The sequence below is a fragment of the Heliangelus exortis genome, chromosome 2, assembly GCF_036169615.1.
Source record: "Heliangelus exortis chromosome 2, bHelExo1.hap1, whole genome shotgun sequence".
Classification (NCBI taxonomy): domain Eukaryota; kingdom Metazoa; phylum Chordata; class Aves; order Apodiformes; family Trochilidae; genus Heliangelus; species Heliangelus exortis.
This window is the reverse complement of record NC_092423.1, coordinates 139,627,901-139,646,000: the sequence shown is the minus strand read 5'-3', so window position 1 is coordinate 139,646,000 and position 18,100 is coordinate 139,627,901. Positions and strand designations below refer to the sequence as shown.

Here is an 18,100-nt window from a genome sequence, read left to right as displayed (position 1 = left end):
CTGAAAAGGAAGATACCCTATTGTGTGTTCTGCTCAACACCTTCCTAGCTGCTCTTGAATTATTATCTTCTGGTTTGCTTTATGAAGAATATACTACAGGTCCCCTGTGTATGAGCAAAGTTGCCTATAGCATGTCAGAGCAAGTGAACATGACTTCTTCTATGTACCTACTTGTCTCTGCATGCAGATATATATAAAAAAAAACCTTCGTTACTTTTATATATATGTGTGAAAACATGCATATTTAGAGCAATGAGCACAGGCTTAAAGATGCAATATCCTGAAACTGTAAAAGAAAATGGCAAGAAAAGCATAAAAATACATCATCTGTTCCTAATTAACTTCATCACCTTGTGTAGTAAAACCTGTATGGTAACAAACTGTACACATGTAAAATAAGGCAGAGTTCCTCTTCCCCTGCTCCAGGCTAACTTGTACATCTTCTGTGTCTGTGGCATTTGTGAACAGGAGCTGCAGTCCTTGCCTATGTATCCTTTAGAGCCATCCTTTCAGCTAGTTAGTGAGCTCCTGCCAGTGAAGGTAGGAAGCTGCCTTTGGATTGATGCATCCTGCTAGTCCTGCTCGACCACATCAGCAGGCAGCTTCAAAGGCTCCCACATTGTGGCTTGCATGTTGTTACCATCATTCATCAATACTGGAGATCAAAAATCAATCTCTTTGCTTGTAAAAACAAGTATTATTTTCAGAGATATTAATTTGGGGTTCAAATTCTCTGATCATCTTTCTTACTAACTGCAGCTACAAACTCAAGAAGCTTGACTTCACTCTGTTTGCTGTCCCTTGTTTTTTTTGCTGGTAGAAAGCCTTCATATGAGTGAAACTTGTCCCAGGTGCTTTTGTGGCATGGACTTTTAGCAATGGTTTCAGCAGGCTGACACATTGGTCTGCTGACTCAGGGCAACAGCATGCCTGGGGGCAGACTTTTCATAGAATCCTAGGTGAATCCTTTGGATCCCCTGCTAAAGATCCATTGAAAATTTGGACCGTGATGCAAGAGCAACAGGGAGTAAGTCAGGAGCAGGAACGAGCAGGGTTTTTTTGTGCAAATGCTAGAGAGGGCATGGTAGCAATCCCTTTGCCCCTAACTTGACTTTGAATTGAGTGGTTACAGAATTGGATGATTTGAGTTAAATTCAAGGTAAAATGCCATTTTCTCTCTGGTCACAAGGGATACTGCAGCTGCTTATGGTTCTTTACTGATATATATGTGCATATATATATATATATATATTTAAATTTGTCAACAGTTTTTCTGTTCCGGTTTATGCTGCCTGTTGCTAGAGACATGTGGAATGTTAATTGTACTGTATATGGGTCTCTCCCCACCCCACCCTTGTGTCTTTTCCTCTCCCCTTTCCTTTCTCTGTTCCTTTTGTCTCTCACAGCAGTCTGAACAGCGTTAACAGTAGTGATTCCCGGTCCAGTGGCTCGCACTCGCACTCACCTAGTTCACACTATCGCTATCGCAGCTCCAATCTGCCTCAGCAGGCACCCATGAGGCTGTCCAGTGTGTCCTCCCATGATTCTGGATTCATGTCCCAGGATGCTTTCCAGTCCAAATCGCCATCCCCCATGCCACCAGAAGCACCTAACCAGGTACGTGCAAGCATGAGAACAAAAACCTGAGCGTGAGCTGGACTATAGAACTTGGCTCACCTTTCACTAAGAGTATCTGGTGTGGTTTCAGGGGACCTTGGAGTCAGGTTAAACACTGAGGGTGAGGTTTGTCTCACTGCACTCACTAAAAGCATCTGATGTTTGCTGTCATCCTGGAGGGAGCCTAGATGCCTAACTTTCAGATATGTACAGATGAAAAAGAACAAGAAGTCCCACCTTACAGGAGGGAATAAATCTTCACTCTGCCCACTCAGGTTACCAGTTAATACCCTGCATAGACTGAAAGTTTTTAGTATCTGGTGGCTGTTTACGCTTTAATGGACAAATACTGGTGCCAGAACAGCCTTCTGACAGTATCGATACTGATACTGGTGGTTTCAGCATCAGTGAGACTTGTAAAGGGCCTGAAATATGCAAAATGCCATTCATATTTAACACATGTTATATTCATATTAAATTGATTCCACTGTTTTTCATGACATCCCTTTCTGTGGATACCCTGCTCTTTTTGACTCTCAATTGAGCACCTTGCAAAAGTAAGGTGCCTGAAATGAGAGGTATTTTTAATTCTTTATGGAACTCATAAGACATGGCTGCTTGTGTGCTCATATAGGATAGTGTCCTGAATTCGATCAGACTAATAGAATTTCACTATAAATGTAAGCCAGAATTTTCCAGAGCATTTTCTGGTCTGCAGAAGGAAGTTGCTGCTTTATTTGTTCATGGCATCATTCCTATGAAAACCAGCCTGCCACCTGCAGGCAGAGGTTTGCATGCCTACATGGCATGTATCTTCCAGCACTGGATTATTTTTTCTGCTTTGGGTACTTTTTAAACAAATCATATCTCAACTGCAGTGTTTTTAAAACACAGGTGAACTCCTATCTCACACTATAAATCCCATCACAAATCTTTGTTAAAAACTGGAGTGGACCTAATATCCTGTTGTTGACTATCAATCATTTTTAACACAACTTGAGGTCACTGGAGAAGATTGTCCTTTAGTTTAACAACTATAGTTACACTTCTTTTCATATGTGTAAGAGTAATTGATTTTGTAGGTGATGATAACTTTAATCCTCACAGTCAGCAAGCAGCCAACAGCTTCAGTGTTAGTGGTTACCAAGTGTTACCTACACACTTAAGCCACTCCTGGACCACCTTTGACAGCACACAGAACCAAACTTCTTGCAGAACATTTAGGAAGTAGCAGCCTTAGTGGACATTTTAGGGTATCATCCAAAACAACACTTGTTCATTTAGGTTTGGAACATGTTCTCAAGGGAAGGTCACCAATTCCTTAATACATTTACCTCTTCCATTTTATTAGAAATGCTTTGTTTACAAATTAATACATCTTCTGCACTGTCCCCAGTCTGGACACATCAGCATTTTTTTATAGATGACATCTTGAAGAGCTTTGTGCACATTAATGAAATGGCTGTTTTGTTTAGATTGGCTATGGCTAACCTAAGTGAAATGCAAAAAAAAAGTAAATGGGCAGTAATAAGGTAAACTGGAATGGTAACACGGTAAGGAAGTTGACTTTTAAGATATGCACATCAGTTACACATGCTAGCATCATCTTTAGTTTTCTTAATATACACTGCACCTGCATAGAGGGGCAGTAATCTACATGATGATGCTCCATTTGCAGATGAGGATGTAACTGTGCAGTATCCCTTAGCATGGAAAGAACCCAACACCTCTCTTTGCAAGTTACCCTGTTAAACAGGAAGGAGAACTTAGGCTGGTATCAGCTGGCAGAACATCCTAAAAGGTGATGGGATCCGTGCTGATTCACACCAGCTAAGTTCATATGCTTTCACTTCATTTTAGACACTGTCCATAAAGTTGCAAACTGATCCAAGCATCACTTGAGCTATTCATGAGCTGTAGAAGGCTGCAGCAGTGTGGCATTGACTTGACAAGTGTAGTGTGTTGGTATGAGAAACAGGTTTGTGCTCTGTATGTCTCTAGTTCTGTCTACCTTTACACAAAGGAAAAGGTAACAGATCCTTGCCTGGCTGCTTCATCTTTGCTTAAGTGTCTTGCTTTGTACGTTCAGCACTAAGTAAAGTGTGTGTGTTGTGCTGACAGATAATTGTGATCGTGAGCTTATCAAGAAGCTGTTCAATTTACAGCGTGACTTTGTGTTGTGTGTCTCTAACCAACTGACAGATCTTCCGTGTGGTATTGTGCTTCTGAGGAGCAGCCACATCAGCTGCTAACTGTGTTTGAAACATTGGTGACACTGCTTCTGGTAGTGACACTGAGACAGCAGAAGAGCAAGCTCTGGAATCAACAAAGGAAATGAAAAGCTATATATCTTGTGCAGGTGGATGCTCTGCCGATGTTTGCTAGATACATGCTGTGGCATCTACTGTCAGCAGTAGTTTTGCAGACAACAAAATCCATTTTCTTTTCATAACGGATTAAAAAAAGGTAGAAGGGGGGCTACAGAATATTCCCATAATTGTGAAGCTTTTATGCTGTCATCCACATTTTAGACAAGCAAGTGTCACTGAAAATTAAACTTGAGTTAATTCAAAATCGCAGAGGGAAATCAAACAAGGAATAAGTAGAGATTTAAACAAGGTAACAAACTATACCAGAGGAGAGAAGACTGGCAGAATGAATAGTGCTTTTCAGCCTATAGTTTATGAATATTATGTCTTTACTGTTGTACTCTGCATAGAGGATAGGAAAAAGAGCATTTATAAAATTTGTCTCTGCCCTTACACTGGTTTAGTACAATCTGTTTTCTGCAGCGTTGCTGTTAACATCACATGGAATGAAAGTGTTAGCCTGTACGTGTGGAAGGGTCACTATAAAATGCTTTAATCTTAATTAAGCAAGTACATTTGGGTATAGCTGAACAGCTGGAAAAGCATCACAGGTCTCTTTCTGGAACACCACATTTTCTCCAAATGCCAGATTTGAGGTCAGCCCTGGCCAGCATTGCCCGTGGCACCGAGTAAAGCCCTTCTGACAGAGCTGCAGCTGGGAGCACCAAGTAGCTCTTGGATGAACATTGAGCATGGCTGGTGCTGCTAAACTCACATTGCTCTATGTAGTAGACAGACTGAGGTCTGGGGATATCTGCAGTGAAGTAATATGGTAGTAGTATGGTTATATTTTATTTAGGGGATTACAATAGAAGGATCCACTAAACCTAAAGTGAGCGTGCACAGGAGAAACAATTGTACAGTTGGATTTTAGAGGCTGCTTATAACTTTGTGAGGATGTAAGCAAAGGGAGGAAAAGAAGCGGGTAAAGAAGAGGGAAAAAAAAAGGTGATGTGTTGTCAAACAGTAGAGGACTAAGTCTTCATTGTCAGAATATTCTGAAAATTGCTTTCCGTAAACAGTGAAATAGAGGGAAACTGGATGTGAACTTGCTACTGCATGTACAGATCAGCAAGCTGCAAAGAATCTGCTTTTGTGCAGAATCCATTGCTTGAAATAGCATGAAAATAAAATAGAGGAAATACATTGTTACAACTATTCAGTTTTCTATGTTAAACTAAATGCTCCCAAATCAGACCTTAAAAAAACCAAAAAAAAAAAAAACCAACAAACAAACCCCCAAACAAAATAAAAACAACAAAAAAGCAAAACAAACACAAAAACCCAAACCCAAAAGAACTGAAGTACATCTGTAAATTATCCCTAGGCATTTGTTTCTCTTGAACTTCTTTTTTTTAAGTTAAGTTGCCTAACACTGACTAGAGAACAGGGGTAGTAGAAACATGTTTCTGGAAGTGAAACAAATTGAGGAGGTGATCCTGAGTCACTATACAAAGCTTTTTGAAATACAACTGAGACATCTTGCACTGACTGTAGGTGGAAACTGGGCTAAGCTAAGTAGAGTTTGCTCTCCTGGGAAACCCTTGCCCAGGAAGCTCTGATTAGTTGAGGAAAGAAGGGAGGGAATACTGTATTTGAATGAAGAATGTAGCAAACAAAGAATGCAAATAATCCAAGTTAATTCTGGTCCTTTTATAGGTTGGTAGGACAAGAGATGAACAATATAGTATGGGCCAGTAGCCTTGGTTTGGTTTGTTTTTTTTTTAATATCCTTGCTGGAATTTATACAGACCATACCAAGCAGCAGGCTACTGTCCAAGAACAAGCTGTGGCATGTCTGAGGGACCAGATACCAAACTACATATGTATAATTTACATTTGAGAAACTGGTTGTTACTGTGCAAAGCACAATTTTAGCACTCTGCTGATACTGTTAACTTCAAGCTTTTTTGCAAAAGAGGTGGTTTGAGAGTTGAACAGAGCCACCATTATTGCAGCTGTGGGGAAAAAAAATCTCCTGGGGTTAAAATAGCTAAAATAAAATATTTTTTTTAAATTATTCCAACTAAAAAATAATTAAAAAAAGAAATTGACTAAAATAATTTGCAAAACTCCCATAGTCAAGTTTCTCACTCCATGGGAGGTGGAGTGGAAATTGCCCCACCTGGTGTTTGCCTGTGCGTGTGCTCCCAAGGGCGCGTGTGCTGGCTGGTGGTGTCCACCTAGAACAGGCATTCCAAAGTCTGGACATTTTTTGCCCAAGCAGTAACTCTGCAGTTTCTGTTTTCAGCCCCTCATGTACTTTCTGCCAAGAAATGAAGGGTGGTCTGTGCTTCCCACACCCGGGTCCAACCATTCAAGAATGTTTCTTCAGCCTGATCCAGGCAGCCTTTGACCTGATGCCACGTGTGTTTTCATAAGGCTTTTCCTTCAGGAGTTCAGTATTCTTCTACCTCCCTCTCCATTGTTTTCTCACAATTTTAATTTTTTTTTAGCAAGACTAGAGGCCCCCCTTCCCTGTGCTATTCTCAAGACAAGGAAATCCTATTTCCCTAGCAACACTTCTTACATTTCCTTCAACTACCAGGGTGTTTTCCCTGTGGCATCTTAGTTTATCCTTTGTCTAAATTTTCATGTTGAAAATGACCACACTGAGTTAGTGGGTTAGTAATTTCTTTCATCTTTCTTTTACCTTGGAGTCACTTCATTACAAAAATAAGTTGACCACTTCCAATCCTTCCCCCTGTACATCAAATAAATTGAACAATTGTTTACATCTTCAGAATTTACATTTTTAGCCTTTTCCCATCTAGTTACTCCGTGCAGCCTTATTGCTAATAAATCTCATTTATGATCCATTTCTACTATAGCTTGATTCTCTTGAAGTTTCTGGCCTGTAGAAATAATAGTCTCGTGGGTGTAAACTCAGAATTCTCACTTGCCATCATCAAGGCATCTGCAGTGAACAAGATGGTGTGATACAGTATTTGGAACTCAGGTTCCTCATAGTCTGACCTGCCACATGCAGAGTATGCAGACCCAGGAGGGTCTTCCAGGCCATAAGCAATCTGGAAGCATTTTCTGAAATATTTTTTTTCTTTGTCTTTTTTTTTCTCCTGGACGAAGAGTAATGCTAGTGTGAGTATTTTCATGGGAGTTTTCAAACAGTTTCTTTTGCTGAGCTAACTAGAATGTCAGTCAGAACTTGGAGTTTTTATCTACAAACTAGTTTTCTATAATGTTTTTGTCTCTAAGGATGGGAAAAATATTCTCATCTCCATTTAATGTGCTGGAGTTATGTCTGATAACAATATCAACTGTGCCTCATGTTTGCCAGTATTCTTATTTTTAGAGGTTTTTCTCCTGTAAAACGAGTTGTGTTAAATCACAAAGCTTCAAGCACGTACCCCACTTTTCAACTCTCTCCTTTATGTCATTTATTGTAGTTTCTTCTGATCTTATGATCACTTAAACTCTTAACTGCAGTTTGAACACAAGCCTTGCTAGCTGAGCTTATTGATTACTTACACTTTTGACAGGTTGCCTGCAGGTCTGATCTCGTGTCAGCCTAAATTAGAACGTGCATTAGTTCTATGAAACGGTTCAACAGCTTTTGCAAAGTTTCATTAAAATCCATAATTTGCTAATAAGCTCAGGATGCTGGTGCTGTACTAGCTTCTCAGCAGACTTCACCAAAATTCTTCTGGTGGTGGTGTGCCATCTTAGAAGACCATCATCTCCTTTTACTTAGGCAGTTAGTTATACATTCTTTATATGTGGCATCTGTTGAGCAATGAGATAACTTCTGGGTGTCAGCAGTAATTACTTTTAAGTGCCTCTTATTCAGCTGTCTTTTTATTGCAGACTCACCCCAAGATCTCATCTAAGGCTAGCTGATGAAATTTTATTTCAGATGAGATTTTCCTTCCTCTTCAAAATGTCATTCCTTGAAATCCAGAGCTTTTCTGCAACTTGATACAAGAGCACGTTTTGGGAAATCTCAGTCGTTCTCACTGCTGGCATAAAATAAAATGCCAGGGGAATCCTTAGAAGGACTCACTTCACAGGTCTTGGACTACCAAAGGATGAATTAGTGTTGCTAGTGTTGAATTTCCTGACAGTGAATAGAGCTCAGTACTGCCCTGACAGCTTTGCCAGTATTCATGACCATTTCCAAGTGCTTAGTCGGACCTGCACGCACACTCCTGCTGAGGGAGATGCCACTTTCAAGGGGCAGATATCTAAGAGCATTGAAGCTATTAAAATGGTCTATGTGGTTATTCACCTTGTCCTGCCTGAAGGTGAATTAGATGCTAGTGTAGAGATCTTAGAACTGCAAATGTGCAGAAGGTGTGCTGAAAAGTGGAAGAGGAGATCCTAGCTAGGAGCTAAATGTTTGAGGTGTTTGATGGAGACTACATCCTGCATTTTCCTTCCCTCGCCATCCAAGTCTTTGGTGTTTTCTCTTTCTGCTGTTAAGAGGAGGTGATGGCAAGCACATGCCATCATTTATGCACTCAGCAGAGTACATGTACCTTCAGTTTAGAGCTGCTGTGCAGAAAAGTTTGAGTCAGAGTGCTTTTGTTGTATGCATACTACTCGCAGAGGCACATGCATACAGATAATGCACTTTGGAAACCTCCAGCTTTGGTAAGTATCACTTCTTTCTCTGTTCCATAATATTTAAACTCAGATGAGCTTTTTCAAAAGCGCTTTTGCAGATCAAAATATCTGAGAACTTGTGAATGTAAGTGACATTTGCTGCTTCCTGGTTTAAACCTAAACTTTGTGTCTCTGAAGTACTGATGATCTGCTTTTCTGTATAGATCAGTTGTCTTGGTATATTGCATGTTTGGACTGTAGGTTCCCTCAGCTTCTTGCTCTGAGACAGCTAACAGAATTGAGATGCTGAAATTACCATGAGGACTGAGATAGCTGCCTCAGTTCCCTCATTCTCAAGCAGCGTGGCAAGTTCTCGCATTAAGCAAATGGCTTGGTTTGGTTTTCATAGTTTTCCTGAACGTTAGCAATGGTTTTGAGCAGTTTCTGATTGATTTTTAAAACCCTAACCCTGTGCTTCTCTCATCCTTCCCTCTCTCCTGTGTGTCTCTCTGTGTGTGCTTTTTGTCTTTCTTTTTTTGTGTTTGTGTTTGGCTTTTTGTTGGTATTTTTTGTTTGGTTGGTTTTTTTGTTTTGGTTTTTGTTGTTGTTGTTTTTCTTTTTGGGTGGCTTCTGTATCCTTTCCCTGTCTTGCTGTGCTGTTTTATGCTGCAGAATTCGTCCAGCTCTGCCTCTTCAGAAGCCTCTGAAACCTGCCAGTCAGTGAGCGAGTGCAGTTCCCCCACCTCAGTCAGCTCAGGCTCCACCATGGGGGCTTGGGCCTCCACAGATAAGGTGAAAAACTTCATCTCAAAGACATACAAACCTAGTAGCTCATTGTCCAAATCCAGCAACATTTGAACAAAAAAACCTCATGCATGGGACACAGCTGGGATTTCTCCCTTTGAAGATGAGAATAGGAACTGTTGCACACTCCCTTAGAAACAAATGTTTGTATAAACCTCAGCACACCTACCTTTAAACTTGCAGCTAGGGTAAAGCTACAAATTTGGCATTTTACAGAGGTAAATTTCTAAGAAAAGCTATTTGTCCACCTTTTCCACTCAAAGCAGTTGCGGAACACTGTCCAGACCCAGCTGGTTGCCTGACAAAAGACATCTTGACCAGGTTGTACCATTCGTGGCTTCTCCCCTCTCTCCCATTAGGTAGCATGCATAACACTAAGAAATTGGGATGTGTTTTTGACCAAAACAAATAGGAAAACAAAAGACGTGGTTGGAGTAAATTACAGGGGATATACTCTGATTCAGGGAGGAAGTGATAGCGGTCTCCATTCTCATCTGGTAAATCCTTGCTGATGTTTTATTCTGTTGTTGGTTTGTTTGTTTGTTTTTTTCTTCCATATCATCACAGCCAGAACATGTACTTTTCAAAGGCTGTGTGCCTTTCCCTTCTGTCCAGCTACACAGAATAAACAGCACCAGTGCCTCCAGTATGGAAATGTTTTGTTTCAGTGTCCACGGTCTGCAGGGTACCGAAATCACAAGGGCTTTTTCACAGTGTGCCACTCACATGGACAGGAGGCAAAGCCACCCAGCCTGGAAACAGTGACTGCTAGACTGATGTCTGAAATCTGTTATACCAAAAAACAGTTTTCAAGCAATCTCACTTCTGAACCAAGCACTGTATCTATTTTCTGTTGTTTATTCACAGCAAAGCTAAGAGTTCACTTTCTTTTTTTCTAAAATACAGACGCTTTCTCCCTAGAACATCAGCGTCTCAGTATATTTTCATATTCATTCCGTTTATATTAATTTCTCTGTTTTTGTTTGTTTATTTGTTTCGTTTCCAGTTGTCTAATGGGTTTTATCACTGTAGTTTATCAAGTGACCCATCCGTAGCTTCAGTTGGTGCAGGTCCTTTCCCTCATTTCCCGCCTGTCTCCCGCGCGTGGACTCGGGCTCCCTCAGCCCTCCTTCCAGACTACGTTCATTATTACACCATTGGGCCAGGCATGTTACCATCATCTAAGATCCCTAGCTGGAAGGTTTGTGTTCCTTTTGTTGTGGCAGTCCTCACCTCCTCATACCAACAGTGTGCGCATGGCGGTTGTTGCTACCTTTCCATCCATGTAATTACTTGTTGATTTGCTCTGTTTAATACCACTCTGAATGGGCACTGCATGCTGATAATCAGAGAGATAAAATCCAGTAGTGGATATTTCTGAATCACCTCGTCATACTAAAGCTGACAACACCTAGCTAGGCAGGAATAGTTTAACTCTGGAACATTGGGGAAAGCACTCTGGGCTCTATTCAGCGAGAAGAGAGCTTGTTTAGCAATGTCAAAGCTCTCTCGTGAGCAGGGAAGTTCAGGCTTGGCATCCAGTTGGCTTAGTGAAACCATACATAGAACAACATGGTGTTCTCACTGTGGCAGCTGTGTTTGGCCCCCACCTTGGCCACAGCAGGCATGGCTCTTGTAGATCAAGCTGGAGTGGTTTAAGAAGGTGAACCCAAGTGATGACTGAAACTATCCTGGCTTTACTGCCCCAAACTGAAAGTGCTCACCCAGCTTGTTTTGTTCTCTTGGGTGAGACATAGTCAGAGTGTGGTAACTTCTTTCATTTACTCCAGCTGGGTCTGCAGGGATATTCCTTGGCATCAAAATGTCTCTGCTTTGCCAGAGCCTTGACTTTCATCCCTGCCACACGATTCCTCTGGGAGACTCTGCCCTGGAGCAAGGAGAGAAGGTCTCTTGTCTGTTGCTGTAAATCTTCACAAGTTGATAATAGATGCACAGGTCTAAAATGCCTGTGGATGTGTTTATATGATACTGCGTATGCATGGGACTTTCTTATACACGTTGAGATACTTGTTACAGAACCCCCTAACCTCTCTCCAGCATCTGGAGACTGTTGAGATGTATGCACTGGGTGGCCACAGTGGTCTTGGGGCTTCAGCATCATTAGCTGTGTCTATGCTAGAAGCACTTTGCCAATATATTTTACAGCAAAACACCCAGCTGTTCAGGCACAGCAGAGTTTCATCTGTGTTAGTAAAACCAGAATACTTGTCTGCACAAGGGGCTGCTGTCAGTACAGCTGCCTTGCACTTATCATGCCTTGGACTGAGACACATGTCAGTAAAACCTACAGTGTGTTCTTAGCCCATCATTAATTATGGATTGGAAGGCTGTGCAGGGGCTGCCCAGCAGCCAGCTGCTGCCAGTAGTGGGGTCTGTGGCCTCTTCTCATGCACAAATTGTTTCCTTTATTTTAAAAGCACCTTTTGTCTTCATGAAGGAAAACTCTCCTAGGATTGGGCTTGCCCCTGCAGCAGCTCACATTTTGGTTCTGCGTCCCAGCACAGGTCACTGATCAGTCCTGCTCTTTGTGTCCAACGTGTGGTTTCTGGACACCCTCAGGACTTTGCTTAATAGAGCCCTTAGTGAATATAGCCCTCATGGCCTGAGGAGTTTCTGTTTCAAATTTGGCACCAATAATTCAGAATTAAGTTAGTTTTTCTTCAGTACACATCATTATTGTAAACTAGATTGCTGCTACTAAGTAAACTGAGAGATTACTCAGAGAAACTGGCTCTTGTAGTGTGTATCAAAATCTGTTCAAGCCTAATTTTTCAGACTTGTAGACATAGAGCAGTGTGTAGTGCTAGAACTCATGTACCTCTAGAACAGTTACAACACTGAGCGGACATTTATGTATATTTTCCGCCGTGTGCCAGTGGTTTTTGCATTTTAATTTCTGCAAATACAGGCTTTAACACAATGGAATTTCACTTACAGATATCTGTAATAATAGAAGGTTTAATACCCCCATATAAGAACACTTAGGTAAAATAGAAAGCTTAGATTCCCTGTAATAAAGGAGACTGTTTTTATAGGTGGGGGGTTTTAATATCCTCAAAATTAATTTATTTCTAGCCTTACTGAGAGAGGTGTATCCAGTTTGATCTGTAATCTGCTGCATTAAAATTGCATAGTTCTACTTGTAAATGAAGCACAGATACTGATGAAAGCTATCACTGACAAACACATTTCCTTAGGACTGGGCCAAACCAGGCCCCTACGATCAGCCAATGGTGAACACATTGCAACGTCGCAAAGAAAAACGTGAACCAGATGTGAATGGAGGAGCTCAGAGTGGACCATCCATGCCCCCTGAGGAGGCCCAGAGACCTCGGAGCATGACGGTGTCAGCTGCCACAAGGGTGAAGCTCTTTTTTCAAATACACCATCTGATGCAAAGGAAATGGATATGCGGGCTTCTGCCAGTATTTATTTGCTCCAAGTGGGCACCTGTTTATCCAACAGGTGGGACTGGCGTAGGGTTTGTGTGGTCAGTGAAACTTTGGTGGGCACGAGGTAATGTGCCTTTGGGTATTGGCATTTGTAGAGCAACAGCATCTAAGTAAGTGTCTTTGAAGCCCTAGTAGGTGGTTGGGCACAGTCCTGTTGGGATGTGATGGTGACAAGCTCTGCTTGGGAGGAAAGAAAGCTAAAGGTTAGTGAAGAGTGACTGGGCCTTCTAGAGATGACGAGTTTCCTTTCTGTGTGTAACCAGCAGGGTGAGGAGATGGAGGCCTGCGAGGAGCTGGCACTTGCTTTGACCAGAGGGCTGCAGCTGGACACCCAGAGGAGCAGTCGGGATTCCTTGCAGTGCTCCAGTGGCTACAGCACCCAGACAACAACTCCATGCTGTTCAGAGGACACCATCCCATCTCAAGGTACCCATCCAGGAGCTGTTATTTTTCAGAGCATTTTCATCCTGGCCATCATACATTCACCCCTCAGTCCCAAGGAGCTATTACTCACTGGCTCTGTAGTCAGCTAGGGAGAAATGGATGAATGTTGCTGTAGTGCAGTTTTTTCCAACTTGGAATGCAGCCTGGATTTGTTAGCTAAATAGAAACCTTGATTGCTGCATAGTGTACCGAATGATTGTATTTTCTTGTGCATTACTAGAATGATGTTTAGCTTAAGGATGCTACTATCTTAAAGAAGATGCTGGAATTACATTTCATGGGTTAAGTGGAACAATACATTTTTGTATCCTATCATACATTTGTTATTGTAGTAGTGTCCTTTCAGAGATACTGTCTTAGCAAATATGCACTTGTGAGTTTTGCTTTCTTGCTGTCAGTCCTTTGAATCTGCTTTTGGTTTCCTACCTTTTATTTCCTACCTAAGCAGAAATTGTCATTGTTGGAAAAAGAATCCATTAGAGACCTTAATTTGGCCGTACTGGGGAAGGTGCAATAGTAAGGTACTGGGTTTTGTACTGCTTCAGAACCAGCAGCAAGCTGGTTTTTGGTTGGTGTTTGCAGTTGAGAAACTGCCTTGTTTGCTCAGCTGAGGTCGGTGGTACTGTGCAGTCACAAGAGGCAGCAGAGCTTGGGAAGGGCCTCGCTTGGCTCAGCAGTTACATGGAAAGAACCTGATGCAATTAATCAAAGCTGAAGCTGAGTTTTCAGCACTGGCAGATGGGATTTACTTTGTAAATTGGCAAATCTGCTGCTGAACGCACTGGTACACAGTCCCCTGAGTCCCACATTTTTTGCCTGAAGTACATTTTTTAGTCACTGCCTATTTTAAGTATTTGTATCTAGAGGTGGTAACATACGGCTTGTAGGATGCTGGTTTTGGTACCTTAATGTTGGCAACAAACATTGAGTCTTGGTTAGTTAATTAATTCTTTTCAGAGAGGGGACTTAGAGTCTGCAGTTCTCATTCTCTTTTACAAGTCATGTGGGCACCCTGCAGCTTTAGAGTCAGCCTGATGCAGTGCCTGCCTTCAGCTGCACAGCCTATTCTTGGTCACAATATTTCAGGCTTCCTTCCTCCTAAAGGTGGAACCTCTCTTAACTGCTGTTGCCCTCCAGGCTTTTTTGGTTTTATGACCTTTTTTTTTTTTTGCTTATGCACTCTCACTGATGTGACTCAGGGGTCTTCTCCAGCTTGTTCCTAACTCTGTCTTTTGGCATCAGTTTCAGATTATGATTATTTCTCTGTGAGTGGTGACCAGGAGGCAGAACAACAAGAGTTTGACAAATCCTCCACCATCCCAAGAAACAGCGACATTAGCCAGTCCTATCGTAGAATGTTTCAAACCAAGCGTCCTGCTTCCACTGCAGGTCTGCCCACCACGCTTGGACCCGTCATCGTCACCCCCGGCGTCGCCACCATCAGACGGACCCCGTCCACCAAGCCCTCGGTCAGACGCGGTACCATCGGGGGAGGGCCCATTCCCATCAAGACGCCGGTGATTCCCGTCAAAACGCCGACCGTCCCCGATATCCCGGGGGGGCTGCCGGGTGCCCTGGCTGGGACAGAAGAATGTCCCGAGCAAAGTCCTGAGTCTCCGGCGGCAGGAGATGGCGGGCAAGGTGTCACCAGCATGCCCTCGTCCTCATGGAGCGGACAAGCATCGGTCAACCCTCCGCCGTCGAGCCAGAAACTGAGCGGTGCTGAGGAGCAGAGGTCAGGGGTTGCTGAGAGCGAGGGGGAGGAGAGCGAGCGGGATGGCGTCAGCCCCCTGACACCCACGGGCCAGCCCGAGCTCGACCCCGGAGAGGTGAGTCCTGGGGATGTCCCCCAAGGTGAAGATATGCTGAACGCCATCCGGCGCGGGGTCAAACTGAAGAAGACGACCACGAATGATCGCTCAGCACCTCGAATTTCCTAGGAGCAGAAAAGCTGCCAGAGTACTTCGTAGCTGCCGAGAAGGAACTGTGAGGAAACTAATTTGTCTCTATCCATTCCAATCTGTAATCAGTGAATTTTTAAAGATACTCGGTAACAGACAGTCTGAAAGTACTCTAGATGACAGAACAAGGTGAAAGCACGTAGTAAAAACATAATCTTCACTGGTGTTTTAATTTGTAAATATCAACGATTTTGTTTCTGCATTTTTTTGATCTAAGTTACACTTTTAATTTTTTCTGAAGGTGCCAAATCCCATTTACCTTTTTTTATAACTCTCTTTGTAAAGTTTTAAATTGTAGGAGAAAATAATAAAAAAAAAAGCGCTGAGTAGTTAACTTCAGCAAAGGGATTGAATGAAAATTTGGCTTTTTTGCAAGCTTTTGTAGAGCGCCTTGTAATAGGTTAAAAAAGCAAAACAATGGGACTTACTTTAAAGTTTAAGTCAAGCTGTAAGGAACAGGTCCTCATTTAAGTATTAAAAGAGTTTGAAAAGCAGGAATAAAAATTGACAATAAAAGCAATACATAATGCAAAGAAGAAACCTGCAGTTGGTAGAGTATTTGGGGAGTAGTGGGGGGGAGGGAGATGCCATCAAAATAGCAGATGCTGTTGCACAAAAGTAGCCTAGTAGGATTAATTACTAGTAGCTTCATGGTAAATGCATCAGAATAAGCCATATTGGATTGCTGTGTTTTGTTTCTGTAGGGTGTTTTAAAGACTGGTTTTTTTCATGTTTCTTTTTTGACTGCACAGCAGCAACTCTCAGTCACATGCATGCAGCCTTAACTGTGTAGGCTTGGTTCTTCCACCTTCACTTTTTGTTCCACTCATCCTTTCACTGAATACAAACAAGGACGACAGGCTTAAGGCAGTTCCAAATGTGAAAACATTTTTAAAATCCAAGCAGGGAATTCTTAAGATATCAAAATGCCTTTTTCTGACTGTGCCCAGCAGGCTGGGCACCTTGTAAACCCCAATTTTGGGCTGAATTTGACCGGTGTAACCAGCTTGTAATCTAATAAACTGCGAATGTTTCTTTCCAATACAGGGGCTTGTTTTTCTTAACTTCTTTTAAATGGCAGTTGATTGGCTTTTCTTAAATACCTAAAAAAAAGGGGTAAAGGGTGGGGGGTGGGGAGAGATACCATTTTTTTGATAATACTGGGAGTCTGACCACTATATTCTCTTTTTTTTTGTACTTTAAGTCATGTTTTTTGGAACGCTATTGATAGAATTATTAAGAGTTGGATTTTTTTCCTTAAAGTTACTGCTGCAATATCCGTCTCCTAAAGCAAATAGAAATATGCAGACCCCAGGGCATGACACATGCTCTGATCAGACAGTCCAGAAGGATGCCACCTGCCCACCCACAGCAGACCCACGCGTGGATAGGCACCAGGTTTGTGCATCCAGGGTTGCTTAAAAATGCATCAAATACTCTATACAAGGGGCTGGCTTCCACCACACCCTCTGCAGATTTCTGTTGGCTCTAGACTTGCCTACATAACCTCTTATGCTTTAATACATAACTGCATTGGATGTGAAACTTCTAGTAACTGTGTAGTCACTGTGTTCTATATAACATTTTACACTGCTGTGGTTGCTAACTTTTTTTTTTGTTATGGCTTAAAAGCAAAATGAAAAAAAAAAAAAAGGCATGATTCTTATAAGATATTAAACCTTCCTTTCTTTTGAAAACAAGCTCCTTATTACAGAATATAATAAACAGTAGTGCCTGTGGTGTAGCCCACAAATCTTGATACAGTAGCTGATGCATTGTGCAAATGAGGCTTTGAGATGGTTTTTGCATAAACAAAAACTGCTAGGAGATAATCTCAGTAGTTAAAAGTGTTATTTAAACCTTTGAAATAAATGGATGTAACTGTACTTGAGTACAGCTTTTCACTTGTTTAGTTCTTAAACGTTAGTATAATCAGTAAAATTTAATATAAAATGTTGCCAAATTCAATGTAGAAAGAATGTGACAAAACACTTTGGATAGTTCTATTGTTTGTGTTTTTGCATATTGTAAAAGCAGTGTCACAGCTAAAAAATAAAATGTTTCTAATGGTAAATTATTGTGGTTTAGTTGCTAGTTTGTACTGAGAGTTGACCTCTCCCTGTGCGGTTTTTTTGTTCTAAACTGGTATAAATAATTGCTGTAAGTGTGTCTCCCTTCTACATTGTAATGATTGCTTAAGTCTCCATTATAAATAAAGAACTGCTGGAAAACTTCTGTATTTCTGTTCTTAAAGACAGTCTGCTTCCAGAGCTTTGGCTATCAAGTGTCCTTATTCAGAGTTCTGAGGATCAGAGGGGTTTCATCTGCATGTAGCAGAAGCAAGAATCTTTAATAGTAACATGCACCTGTTTTACTGATGTGTCCAGACGGGTGATAGCAGAGCAGAGCTGCAGCACTAAATGAGGGAAATTCCCATTAAATAATAACTGATGACATTTCTGTCACTCACTGTTGTTACCTGGTCTGTTACACAAACTCCACATGTTTGTGTATCTGACCACAGGTTTTTTTGCCAGAGGAAGGTTGCTGCTGCCAGCACTGCCCACACTTAGAATTCCTCCAGTAGGACACCAGTGCCTCAAGGTAGTTTGGCTTTTACTGGATGTCTGCATCCCATCTGTCCTCTGGCTCATTAGGAGGTTAAATGAGCATGCAAGAGCCACAGTCCTCAGCAGGCTCCTTGCTTTAACAGAGAGAGCTTTGTGCTTTTCTAGGATTCTGTTTATAAGGGGGTGAACTTTCTTCTGGTGGTCTACAGCAACATGGCAGCAAAAAAACAACATCAGAAGGAGGGTTTAGGTCTTGTGTGATTTGATACACAAGTGAAAAATGCAGCTAAAAGCCTAAT

At 41.8% G+C, this 18,100-nt stretch overlaps 1 protein-coding gene across 24 annotated transcripts in view; it reads left to right on the top strand.

Annotated features, from left to right (window-relative positions):
• Positions 1-17,462, top strand: part of MTSS1 (MTSS I-BAR domain containing 1) — a 122,133-nt gene extending 104,671 nt beyond the window's left edge. For 5 of the 24 annotated variants that reach the window (XM_071738350.1, XM_071738336.1, XM_071738333.1 and 2 more), the window contains 6 exons: positions 1,407-1,617; positions 9,222-9,341; positions 10,360-10,554; positions 12,572-12,736; positions 13,090-13,252; positions 14,513-17,462. In XM_071738350.1, coding sequence (XP_071594451.1) covers positions 1,407-1,617; positions 9,222-9,341; positions 10,360-10,554; positions 12,572-12,736; positions 13,090-13,252; positions 14,513-15,210 — 1,552 coding nt within the window. In that variant the 3' untranslated portion in view covers positions 15,211-17,462. The remainder of the gene's footprint in view (positions 1-1,406; positions 1,618-9,221; positions 9,342-10,359; positions 10,555-12,571; positions 12,737-13,089; positions 13,253-14,512) is intronic. The other 19 variants (XM_071738349.1, XM_071738346.1, XM_071738345.1 and 16 more) reach the window with 15 other exon arrangements.
• Positions 17,463-18,100: the final 638 nt, after the last annotated feature.